Source organism: Delphinapterus leucas, chromosome 16 (assembly GCF_059928025.1).
Source record: "Delphinapterus leucas isolate spDelLeu-1000000601 "Yukka" chromosome 16, BTC_Dleu_Yukka2, whole genome shotgun sequence".
In the NCBI taxonomy this organism is placed as follows: Eukaryota; Metazoa; Chordata; class Mammalia; order Artiodactyla; family Monodontidae; genus Delphinapterus; species Delphinapterus leucas.
This window is the reverse complement of record NC_143144.1, coordinates 79,777,189-79,789,686: the sequence shown is the minus strand read 5'-3', so window position 1 is coordinate 79,789,686 and position 12,498 is coordinate 79,777,189. Positions and strand designations below refer to the sequence as shown.

The following is a 12,498-nucleotide window of genomic DNA, read 5'->3' as shown; positions in this document are numbered from 1 at the left end:
GTGGGATGGAAATAGGATCAGAGAAATTAATTTGTAAGGAGCGATTTTCCCAACCTGGACTGAAGGCTGCACTCTTTGGGCTTTTGCTTGGTGAGAGATGAGGGTGGGTCGGGGAGATGCTCCGGGCTGTGTAGAACGATGATGAGAGAGGGTCCCATCACTGCTGGGAGCTCAGAGGGGTGAGTGCAGGCCGGGACTTGGTTTGGCTCATTCTGAGGAAGGGGACGGAGGCGCCCCATGTTGCAAATGTGTCATTTCGGAATCGTGGTGCTTCCAAGGATGGGAAGTATGTGCCTTTAAATGGACCCTCCTAGTTCTTCCAGTGGTTTCCTTCAGACCTGGGCGGAGAACAGGAGCCACCTTGCCGGCTGCAGGGTCGGCCCATGTCTGACCTCAGCCGACCTTGGGCTGTCTGTAGGGCTAGCTCAGTGTAGGAGGTCACACGGCTTGAGCGCACTTCGGGGACAGCAGTCTGTGAGCAGCCCAGACCCCGAGATCTGTCTTAAAGGTGCCACAAGGCTGAGCTGGGTCACTGTTGTGCCCACCAGGTGTTGGCTTTAGGGACACCCTAAGGCTGGCCTGGGGGTGGGTGAGGACTCCGGGAAGGCCATTCCGGCCTTCGTGGCCCCCGCCAGTTTACCTCTCCTGCAGCGGAGAGGCGGTTCTATTCCCCAGCAGGGTCCCAGCGTGCAGGGGAGGGCGCGGCTCTCTCGGGGCCCTGGTCTGCCCCAGTCCTGAATCCCTTTGCGTTTCTTTTATCTTTCCAGGGAGTTGACCACACTTGGCCATTTCCTGGAAGAGCCCCACCCTGAGGGTGAGCAGCCGATGGGGAGCTGTTTCTGCTGACATCGTCATCCGGGGGGTGCCCAGGAGGCCGCCTCTGCCCAAGTCTGCCCACCCGAAGATGGCTGGTGCCCACCCTGGGCTGGCGCCCAGTGCCTGAGGTCCTTACCATGGTGATGATCCTAAGTCAAAGCCTCGACAAGCAGGGAGCTGACCCCGTAGCGTGCAGGACCTTCATCCCTGAGCTGGTAAGGACCTGGTGGCCTGGCTTCTCTGGTGACCCTTTTGAGGCCCGATATCCAGGTGGGGCTGTGGACTGAGGAAGAGGCCTTAGCAGATGTGCCCAGAGGGCCCGCGAGCAGAGCTCTGGGAGCCGTGGCAGGAGGGGCAGTGGAGCAGAGTCACCCAGAGCCCGGCTTCGCCCTCACAAGAAGGAAGTAGCCAGCCCAGATTTGAGTCCTCTGGCGAGCGGGGAGGGCAGGCCAGCACCCTGGTAAATAATACCAAGCGTGCTTCTGCCGCCCCTGCCGGGCTGAGCCCCACATTCCTTCTGGTCTCCACCCGGTCAGGGAGGTAGTTTCCAAAAAGCGGGGTGGTCAGTGCGAGTGAGAGCTGCCGCCTCAGCAATCACCAGAGTGGGGGGCGGTGGAGAAAGAAGGCGTGGCCTGGCGGCCAAGGTGGTGGGCCTGGTGGCGGCCGCCCCCCCGAAAGGGTGGTCCTCGGACCAAGTGGCCCGGTGAGCCTGGCCAGAGAGGCAGACAGCCGGCCTTCTTAGGCCACGAACAAAACGGTCTCCTCACCCTCCTTCTATAGCCCTAATTCCTCGGAAGTGGGTGGGCTGCTCCCCTGCAGGGGGAGCTGAAAGCAGTCCCGCTCGGGCACAAACACTCTTGTGGGGGGTTTTGCACGTGGGTACGTCCCAGGGATTCTGCTGCTTCTGTGGTCAGGGATGGGGGCACTGTCCGGGGTCATGTCACCCAGCGCCCCTCCTGGTGCCCTTCACAGCCCCTCGTGAGACCCCACGCTAGCACCTAGTGGGCTTTCTCCCCCAGTCTTACCCTACCACCCAGGGTCGAGAGCAGGCAGGTGGGTCTTAGGTCCTCGTAAGAGCTTGTGAAAGCCACCAAGACCTGTGTCCACTCCTCAGGCCTTCACGGAGCACCTTGGGCTGAAGGAATTCCGTAAGACAAGTAGGGTCTTTGCCCATCACTCCTTCCCTTCCAATTTGTGTTGAATATATATCTGTCAGTAGATTCCCTCTCATCATCCCCACTGCTGCTGCTCTGGTCCTTCCTGTGTACTCTCTCATCTGGATTCTTTTGGGAACTGGCCCCCGCTCTGGCTCCTGTAGCCTGTTTGCATTACCCAGCAGCCAGAGGGAATGCAAGTCAGACCGTCCCACCTCTGCTCAGAGCCTTCCACAGGCTTCCCGTCTCAGGCTGAGCAAACGCCAGACTCCTGCTGGGATGTATGAGGTCCGGTGTACTCTGGCCCCCGTGACTGCTGTGCTCTCTCTCCGCTGCTGTCCGCCACTGACTCTGTTCAAGCCACGCCGGCCTCCCTGCTCTACATGCCTCAGGGCTTGTGCACTTCTTCCCTGGCCTGGAACGCTCCCCGTTAGCAGGACTCTCTCCCTCCCTCCTTTTCTTTGGCCACTTGGCCTAAAATCTAATTCCACTACCTCCCCTGCCTCCTTACCTCCATGTACTGCTTGTCCCCTTTTCCCTGTCCTTTTCTTTCCAAGGCGCTTAACCACTTTTCTAACATCTTGATCTCGTTCACTGAATGACTCCTGCCCCAGAGTGTGAGCTTCACAAGGCAAAGGACCTTTGTCACTCTTGCTCCTTGCCGAATACCCAGTGCCTGACCCTGGGACCTAGTGCGTGGCAGGTGTTCAGGGGATATTTTGAAGCGAGTGAATGCGGGTCCCTGTAGCCCAGCTTCTCAGCTCATCATCGTTCAGTCCCTTCTCTGCTGCTCAAGTTCACGGCTGAGGGGGTGCAGGTATGAGTTGCTCTGTTTTCTGTGGTTGGTGGGTGTTTTCCCGCTGAAATTAAAGCACTCGTGTAGAGTAGCTCTGACCAAAAAGCAACGGCTCTCAGGGTGAGGGCCTCCTGGAGGGCCCAAGGGAGGCCCCCTCTGGCTCCAGCTGTGCTGTTTGCCTCTGTTGCCACCGCTGAACTTGGTTCCATCTGGGGGTGGGCCTGCCTGGGCTTGGCCGCGGAGCTGGGTCCAGGGCCCGTGGGCCCGTGGTCAGCTGAGCCGGTCTTCAAAGAGACAGGGCCTGAGCCCTCGCCAGGAGGAGTGCGGCCTCCCAGCCCCAGCCAAGGAAGGAAAACTCATCTTCTCAGAAAAAAAAAAAAAAGGAGAGAAAGCCAAGGGAAGCAAATGGCCATTGAAGGGGGCTCGGTGGCTTCACAGGTCGGTGTCTGGCCTTTCTTCTCACACCCCTCCCCTTCTTGGAAAGTCATCGCCTTCTGTGTTCCTTCTCTTCTTGCCTCCCCTGGACTCCCGGATGGGCAGCCCAGCTATGGGCAGCAGCCACCTTCGGAGAGCGGCCTTCTCCTGTGTCAGTTGGTGGGTGCATCACAGGTTGTCAGCACGTTACAGGTCTGGCCTGGTTCTGCTCTCACGGTGCAGGTGGAAGCACAATGAAGGCAAGCAGGAGGATGGGAGCGTAGTCTGTGTGGGGCCTGCGGAGTTGCCGTCACCCCTGCCTCTCCTGGAGCCTCCCCCAACCTGCTGAGGGGTGGGGACTCGTCCATGTCTACCTGCTATACAGGCAGGAAACAGAGAGCCCAGGGGACGGAGGGCCCAGGTCACACAGCTGGCGAGCAGGGTGCCAGGACGCAGGCTTCAAGTCCAGGCCCTGTTCACCCACCAAGGCCCTCACGCCCGCCCCTACCCGGCTCCTGAGGCTGTGGTCCTGGAATCCGCTAGGCCTTGGGGAGAGGCACGGCTGTAAACAACCAAAAAAAGACCCTAAATAAGACCAGCCTAGTGATGACATCCACAGAATGTAAGATAAACTGATTAGAATTTGCTCTGAACAGCCAGCAAGTTTGAGAGGAAGATGGGGGTTTTGCTTCAGCTTCCTAACCGGGTAACATCATCCTCATGTAAATACCATCAAGATAATAACAGGAAAGATGGAAAAGCTTTTCTCTTTTGTTTTCTAATCAGACTAAGACGATAACAGAAGTTGGGGGTTCAGATTAAAAAAGAAATCATGAATCACCACAGGCCGCTTTGGAATTAGGGAAGTGAGAGGCCCCGCAGTGAGGACAGAGCCTAAAACTGCAGGTGAAGGTCCCCTGGGGGCTTGGAAACACTGGGAGAGGAGAGGCTTGGGCCCCCCTGGGCCCTGGCCGCCCCTCCCTGCCTGCTGAAGGTCCCCGTCATGGTTCTCTTGTTCTCCTTTCCCTAAAAGCTAAATGCTGGTGACAACGTGACTGCCCCTACTCCCGAGAGAGGTGGGCAGACAGAAAGGGGACTGACAAGCACTCACTATGCCTTCCCCGGGGGGACGGGGGTGGGGTGGGGGAGTGCAGTGACTCGGTTCCCCTTTCCCCCACTCCGAGCCGCCGCCTTCCCTTCCCCTGTGAGCAGCTCTTCCTCTGAGTGTGCTAACATTAGCTGCTGCCCCTGGAAGGCCGCCCGGACATCTGACCTCGGGGCTGCGTTCCCCCAGCTCTGTCCCGCCCGCCCACGCTCCGGCCAAGGGCCTGTTCTCCCTCCTCCCCGGCCAGGCCCAGCCTCCTCTCCCCGGTGAGCCTCCCAGCCTCTCTCAAGTCTGGAGACAAGCGGGCGCTGGGGTGCACCGCTCCCGGGAGGGCGGGGGGCGGAGGCCGGAGCGAGGCTCCAGGCTGCCTCACTTTGCTCAGCCTCAAGGTATTTCCGGCCACAACAGACACCCGTTTGGGGAGCAGGTCCTTCCTTCCACGCTTGTCAGATTAGGACGCCGAGGCTAAGTGACTTGCCCGGCAGAAGAGTTCAGTGACTACGTCCGGCCTGGCACCCAGCTGCCTGGGCACCCAGGGTCTTCATCTTCCCGCGCACCCGGATTCGGCACTGGGCCCGACGGCCCCGGCCAGGGTCCCTGGCCGGGATCCAGAAGCGCACAGAGCCCGAGGCAGTTCCCGGCCCCTCCCCCCACCCCCGCATCCCGGGCGAGCAGGGGCACCAGGGCCCACCCTGCCGTGGCTAACCCTGCAGCCTGGGGAGCCGGGCTGCCTGCCCTGTCTCCATCAGCGCCTTCAAGGGCCTCCACCTAAGGGCGCCTCTCCCTCCTCAGCTTCTCTTCCTCCTCGGGCCTGGCTCTGCCTCCGGCGTCCTACTGCCAAGGTCTCACCCTATTCCCTTCCAGAGGCTGGGGTGCCCCACTTGTTCCCCTCAAGTGCGTGAGCGTGGGCCTGTTCTGCGTGGCCCTGTGGTTCCCTGTGGCACCACATCAGGAGAAGGAAAAGTGATGTGACTGCTTTAGTCAGTAGTCTTTGGAAGAAAGTTATGAAGAAGCATGATTGTGGCCAGAGATGAGCTCGGCTGTTTTCTGTCTGAGCTAGTTCCTCATTAAATAATGACCTGAACTGTGTCTTTATTTAAGTCAGGGTTTCTTGCGTTACTTAGTCAGACAGATGGCCCCTGGAGCCTCAATTTGATTTCCAGCTTTTGCCTTTCCTATGGAAGATCTGATTCCAAAACGTTCTCTGGTGATCCAAGGAGTCTCCCAGACACCAAGCTCTGCCCTGGGGGAGGCTCAGGAACAGAGGCTCTGGAGTAGGAGAAATACCCCGGGGAGCCGAGCGTATTGCTCTGTTGCCCTGCAGACCCCAGCCAGGGCTTGGGCGTGTGCTGGTGTGCGAATGCTGAGTGTCTTGTGAAACCTCAGATGGTGAGAGTTTCTCCCGAGGCCTGTTGGCCTCACCACATCGTCCACGTAGTGATTGGCTCATCCTTCCCACTGGGAGTGCAGAGGGCTCAAAGGGTCAGGGAGGCTGGCTGCAGAATGGCACAAACCAGTGGGGATAGAGCAGCCCTGGACAACTTGGTGCCCAGTGGGAACCTCGCTGTTGGGCCCAGGGAAACTGGCCAGCAGTCAGAGTGTGTGCCTGGGGCCTAACACCCTGGGAAGCTGTTGACTACGTGATGTTCTGGCCTGCCCACGGCCAGCCCGGCTCATGGACGGGACTCAGAAAGCAAGACGGGGGCCTGATCCCATCTTTTTTTTTTTTTTTTTTTCTTTACCCCAACAGGAGGCAGAAAGCCCCAGGGGGAAGTAGTTAGCTCATGACTATTTCAGGCCTTATGTTTGACCCTAAAATTGCTGCTGTCCTATCAGTCAGCATTTCTCCATAATTATTTTGATGGAATTTGTCTACACACACAGACCAGTGTGAATTGAGCGTCATGAAGCGGATGAAGGAAAAGAAAGAGGAAAAAGCTGCATTTCAGGCGGGGTGGGAGGGTGGGGGGAACTACACTGCACTATACATAGTTTGGCAGGTTTTCTTACGTCTTTTTAGTTAAGCAGGTTTAACTTGTAAATTATATTTCCTCCTGGCACTAGAAGCCTCTGTGCAGACATCACTTTGAGCAGTTGCATGGTATTCCTTCAAGTAGCTGAGCCACGGCCTACTTCACCGTTAGCCTCGTGAAGCCAGGCATGGAATTGGCCAGGGTTCCTCAGTTGTAAGCAGCTGAGACTGTCTGCCACTGATTTGCACCAGAAGAGAATTCCCTGGAGCGATTGAGAGAAGTATGGGAGAGGAGTTGGTGAATGAAGCCCCAGAAAGCCCCAGCTTTCGGCCGGGATGGGGGGGGAGGCCGCCAGGGAGGCCACGTGATGGGAACCAGCCACAGAGCGAAAACCCTGAGGCGGCAGCGAGCTGGGCCGGTCCCGAGCTGCGTGAGTGAGGCCGGGATGGACGGAGGTTTGGCTCTGGTGGGCTGCGGAGGGGTGGGGCGCAGCCGGGTTTCTTCCCGGTTGCCGTGGGGAGTGGTTGGAGGGTTGTGAGCAGAGCAGCCACGTGGCCTGGTCCCCGTGGGTCTGTGTGGAGGATGGAGGATGGAGGACGGGCCGGGGCGCAGGGTGGGGACCAGGTCGGGGGTTCGTTTGGTCCCTCGGCGGAGGCTCGAGCCGGGCGGCGTGGGGCGTGAGAAGCGGTCGTTCCGAGCGTGTGTTCTCCAGCCTGGCGAGCGCGTCTGCGGCAAACACGGACAGGTCCTCGCTAAGTGAATGAATGAGTGAGTGAGTGAGGGCGGGGGAGCCCTGCGTGCTGGCCCGGTGGCTCCTGTCCCTGGGCACAGACCCTCCCAGCATCTCTGGCGCCCACTCACCGGCCCCCATTCCTGGGAGGGCTCCCAGCTGCCCCTCTGTCTGGAGCACGGCGGCTTGGGGGGGAGGAGGGGCTGGTGAGCAGTGCCCCCCTGACCATCAGCAGTCAGTTTGCTTCCCGCCGTGTCTGTAAACCCAGGCCTTCCTCGGTGGCCCCAGTGCAGCGACACGCGGCCCCTGTGCCTCGCGCCCTCCTGCTTGCCCTGGCCCGGTCCTGGTTTGGGCGTCTGTGGGCTCCCAGCCTGGGTGGCTGCCCTCGCCACCAGGCGTGGCGGTGGGGTGGGGAGGGGTGGGGTCTGTGCTTCCCGGGGGGTGTCTGCTTTGTGCTGGGGCTCCTGCAGCGTCGGGGCCGCTTCCCTCGAACAGCCGAGCCTGTGGCACCAGCCAGGCCCAGCTTCTCTCTCTCCGAACCTTCTTTGGGCCGTGGGGCCTGTCTGGCTTCTGCAGGTGGCGCTGCCCAGAGGCAGGGCTCTGAGTGTCTGTCACCTGCTGTCCCTTCAGTGACTTTGGTGTGAGCTGGGAGGGAGGCAGAGGCAGCCGTCTGTAACGTTTTCCAGATATTTCCCCGGGTGGACTCCAGGAGGGGGACCTATCCTGAACACATAAGGATTGTTTTAAACCCAGGATGGGGGACTGGAGGAGGGCGGCCCTGCCCACCTTACCCCCCGGCCCGTTAAGTTCCTTCTGGTCCTTTAGAAGCAGCTCTGTTTGCCCCCCCGGAAGCCAGCCCTGACCTCCAGCACCCCAGCACCCACGGCCTGGCCCATCTCCCTCCAGTCCCACTCTCTGTAGCTCAGGGGTTTGTGTGACTGTGGCATCTGTGACGTGTGAGCTTCCTTAGGGCTGAGGTGGGCGTCTTTCACCTCCGTGTTCCAGACTGGTCAGGACGGACCCTTGATAACCTGATGGATGAGCACATTGCTGACCGAGGGCAAAGGTCCCTGACTCGGGCAGCTGAGGACAGGGGTGGGGCAGCTGCTGCCAGACACTGGCTACCCTCTTATCTGGGTGGGCCGGGTGTTCCTGGTCAGCACCCTGTCCTCCTTCCAGGCCTGAAAGAGCCAGGGCCTGGCTCTCTGCCCACTTCTTGGACTGGTAGCCTTGCGCGTCCCTGTCACTTGGGGCTCCTCTCAGAGGCTAGAGCCCTCTGTGACCGCTGACCCCTCTGGAGCTGAGAGCTTCTTTAACCATCGCACGCTCAACCCCAGCACAGCCTGCACGTAACGAATTACCGGTACATATTTGCTGAATGAGTGGAGGGAGGAAGGAAGGAAGGCAGGAATGAGTGAGACCCTTCTTCCCGGGGCCCCGACGGGCATAGATGGTGTCCTGCTCATCAGAGGTCAGAACAGGCCTCCTGACCTGGGCCTCGGCCAGCACAAGGAACCCCTGGAATGGTCCACGCTCGGGTTACTGTGTAGCCGTGGGGCAAGTGCCTGGGCTTGGGGTTCTTCTAGGCCTCAGTGGCTTTTCAGCCAGTGATCATAGTGTTCGGCTGAGGCTAGGTGTGGGGCTAGAGAGCAGATGTGCAGTGTTCACGGTAGACAGGGACACCGCTGTGGAAATGCGGTGCCGAGGAGTCCAAAGCCGTAGCTGCGTGTTGAGGCCAAACATAACCTTTGAGTTTCTGTTTCAGTTCGTCAGGATGCCTCGGGGGGCCTCCTGGCTGCCCAGCAGCCTGCAGAGCCAGGGCCACACTCCTGAGCTTTACCCGTTGCTTCTTCACAGAGACGGAAGAGGTGTCCTCCTTGTGTCTTGAAGGGAGGGCTCTGGAGGTGGCCCTTCACTCAAGGTTCTTCCTGTCAACCATGGACAGGAAGAGGTCCCCTGTCCTCCTAGCCTGGGTTGTGGGGAGGCCCGTCTCCAGCTCAGCTGGGTGAACCGTTCACATCACAGCTCCTTCTGCACCCTCCTCCCTATCACTCACATGGAAAAATCCCTAGTGTCAGAAGTCACGGGTCTCTCTTGTGTGTTTTTAAAGCCCATTAACTTGATGGACTCCATAACTCACCGAAGGCTCCGGACAGAGAGCCCAGACCTAATTACGGGCAGATGTCTCTTTTAATGCTTTTTTTTCTCCTTTCCCTAATCTGACGTTACCCCTTTGATTGTGCCTTTAGCGAGGGATCAGTGCAGGGTCATGTGCAAACGTGCTTCTTATGACTTGAAGAGTGATAGCTTTTCTGGTTGTTTTCAGCACACGCCAAAGAAGATGAGTCAAGGACCGACACTTTTCTCTTGTGGAATTATGGGTGAGTAACCAAGGTGGCTGTGAACGGTCAGTCCTTCTCTAGCCCTTCCACCAGGGCCTGAGTGCTCCAGGTGAGACGCTAAAAGCACTTGCGGGACACAGGCACAAGGAGCAGCCGTGGGGACTCTCTTCTGTGTGTTTGAACTGTTCCGGTCTCAGCTGTGCTCGAGTGGTGCAGGGGCTGCTGCGGCTGACTGAGGGGCCGGGCGCTGGTGTGTGGTTTACGAATCTAATCTCCAACAGTGATACTGAGAGTTTGTCTGATTATTAAAGTAATCATGTTCATTTTATTTTAATTCAGAAAATGCACCATAGTGTAACGTATAAAATAAAAATCTCTCACAGCCCCAATACACAGTTACAACTACTGTTAATATTTTGGTGTAGTTTATGTCCATTGCATTTTTTACATAGCCAAGTCCATGACGAACATACGATTGTACAAAATTATTTACAAAATGTTTTTTCCGCTTTTTTCGCTTAGTAATAATTACCACCGTCTCCCCGCAGCGCTACAATTGCCCATTCCATGCATTTTAATGAGGCTATGGTACTGCATTGTATGGATGATTCAAAATGTATTTAACGATGTAACTGTTTCTTGGTAGTTGGGTAGAAGGACCGTTCTGTTTTCTGTTTAACAGTGGCTCAGTGTCTGAATCTCGCTCTGCCGTTTGGATTGTTCCTTAGGATCGTTCCCAGGTATGGAGCAGAGTGGCTGGAGAGCGGGAACATTTTCATTTTTAAGGCTCTTGCTTCATATTTCTGACATGCTTTCCAGAAAGGTTGCCTCGGTACCCTGTTCCCACGCGAGTGTTAATTACCGTTTGTATAAGGGGGCCAAAAAGAGGACTGTATTGACTGTATTGATTTCTCTCTGCTCCGGTTGATCGGGCAGTCTCTCCTTGCGCGCTCTCCCCTGGGCTCCTGCCCCCTGCGGAGACACCTCGCCAGATGAGTTTCTGTAAACCAGGCTTCCACGATGGGTCCTCTCTTTGGGGTTTCAAGTTTGTCTCCGCAGGACTGTGTAAAGTCTCCGTTGCCTTTTGTCTCGGCCCTTTGCCTCTGGGCACGGCGGTTTCTTCTTTAGACTCAGTTCCCATAGGTGGGTGATGGGGGCGGTGCTGGGGGTGTCACAGTGAGCATGGTGCTGTGCCACGCGCCTCACATGCAGGACCTCCTGGACTCTGCAGCTGCTTCGGGGGGCGGGCAGGGGCGCCCACTCACATCTGGGGAAACTGAGGCCTCATGAGGTGGGTAGAGTTGGACCCGGAGTGGGTGAGGATTGTTTTCTTCTCACTCACGAGCCACAGCTCTGTGGGAGAGCCCTGGGCCGCCCACTTGGTGCTGCCGCCCAGAGGAAGTGGAAACAGGGAGCTCACCTGGCCTTGGTTTACCCGTGTGACACACTTCTGAGGCCTGTCCCCACATGGGGCTTGACTGAACACCTCGGTGGTGGTTAACGGCTTTCGACAAACCCTCAGCGACCCATCCACGTGGTCCAGAAGCCTGCCTCATTGCCTGCTTCCTGGTCAGACTCACAGTTGAGCTGTGGCTGGGCTGCCTTCCTCTGTCGTGTCCAGGAAGGAGAGAGGGGCTCCTGGGCACGCCAACCCCTCAGCCCAGCCAGGACGTCAGCTCTGAATTGGGCCAGACTAGTGACCTGGACTGTGGAGATGTTGGTCTTTATTTCAAGGCCGTGTTGTGCGTCGGGCTTCCTTGGCCTTTGCTCCAAGTGCGTCAGAATAAGTTGGAGCTCCTGTGGGTTCGTGATGGTGGTGTTGGCACTCACATAGTCACTCTGAACTATTTACCTTTTCTAAGCCTCAGTTTCCTCATCTGTAAAATGGCTGTTAGGACAGCACTTGCCTCGTGGGTGCGCCTCGAGCACTCTGAGACGTTTGTAAGGAGGTTGGCACAGCGTGAGCTCCATACACAATAGGTGGAGAAGGCTGAGGCCTAAAGTGAGAATCCTGTTCCTGCAGGGGGCCTCCATGCCCAAAGGGACCGCCTTGGTCTCCTTGGGGAGGGGGTGTGAGTGAGAGTCGCCCTTGCGGGGGAAGATGCTCAGGCCCAGGGACCAAGGCAGAGGCGTGTGGGGAGAGGCCTTTTCCCAGATTCCCAGCAGAGCTGGTCTGAGCCCGCAGAGCCCAGAGGCCTGCTTTTCGCTGGCGGGCGGGGCGGGGGGGGGGCCCGTCTCTGACCGGGGTTTCCAGGATGGCCTGCGCCGCTGCTCCTCCGGGCTCTTGCTGCCGGGTGGCTCTTCAGGAAGGGCTTTGCAGTGCTCCCCTCGCCCTCGGGCTCTTCCCTTCCGTGGGGTCTGTCCCCCTCCTGCTCTGCTGGCTGGCACTAGGGCACTGCCAGGCAGTGGAGGGGCAGTGGGGCAGCCACTCTGTGGGGTCTGCGCAGTTATCCCCACCCTCTCCTCGGTTTCTCTCTCTCCCACATGCTCATCTTTCTGTTCTCAGCCCCTTCTTGGTTCGGGAGACCCCGACCCACCTGACAGCACGCACTACCAGGGCTTTTAGAAAAGTTCACCACAGTTCGTTTCAGTGGCTTGTTCTGGTAGGTATTTATTGAATACCTACTCTGTGTCAGGCGCTTGGGGCGGGGATAGAGCGAATCAGCCCCTGCCCTCAAGGGGGTTTCTATCTGGCGGAGGAGGAAGGCCAGGGAGCAGTGGATTCCCATGGATTAGGCCGACTTCCACGATTCGCGCCTGAAGCGGGCCCTCGGCACTGTAGGCGGGTAGCGCGTCTGCCTGAGCCTCACTTTCCTCGTTGGGTACGTGGCAGGTGTTTGTGGGATTTAAAGAGACAGTGGCACCCAGGAGGTGCCGGCTCAGCCCCTCCCACCTCCATCCCTTTCCTGCACTTGCTGAGGCGGGAAAGTCAGCGGTCCAAGGCCTTCCAGGCTGTGTGCTCGTGGAGGCTCCGGTGGCTGCTCCAGCCCAGTGAACCTGGGACTCGAGGTGTGGCCTCGCCCTGTGACCTGAGTAGCAGTGAGACTTCATCCTAGCTGTGCCTGCTTTTCCGTAGCAGGGAAGAGGACACCCAGTGGGTCGAGCCAGACTTTTCCAGAGGGTTTTGGGCCCTTCCTGGGATGGTCAATGCTCAGCAAAGATAACACA

At 58.3% G+C, this 12,498-nt stretch overlaps 2 protein-coding genes across 3 annotated transcripts in view; both read left to right on the top strand.

The window, feature by feature from the left end:
• Positions 1-873, top strand: part of EEF1AKMT2 (EEF1A lysine methyltransferase 2) — a 73,074-nt gene extending 72,201 nt beyond the window's left edge. The window contains exon 7 of the mRNA XM_022568495.3: positions 768-873. Coding sequence (XP_022424203.1) covers positions 768-846 — 79 coding nt within the window. The 3' untranslated portion in view covers positions 847-873. The remainder of the gene's footprint in view (positions 1-767) is intronic.
• Positions 874-922: 49 nt separating this feature from the next.
• Positions 923-12,498, top strand: part of FAM53B (family with sequence similarity 53 member B) — a 77,994-nt gene continuing 66,418 nt past the window's right edge. For both annotated transcript variants that reach the window (XM_022568491.2, XM_089898319.1), the window contains exons 1-2: positions 923-1,031; positions 9,315-9,369. In XM_022568491.2, the coding sequence (XP_022424199.1) occupies positions 954-1,031; positions 9,315-9,369 (133 nt within the window). In that variant the 5' untranslated portion in view covers positions 923-953. The remainder of the gene's footprint in view (positions 1,032-9,314; positions 9,370-12,498) is intronic.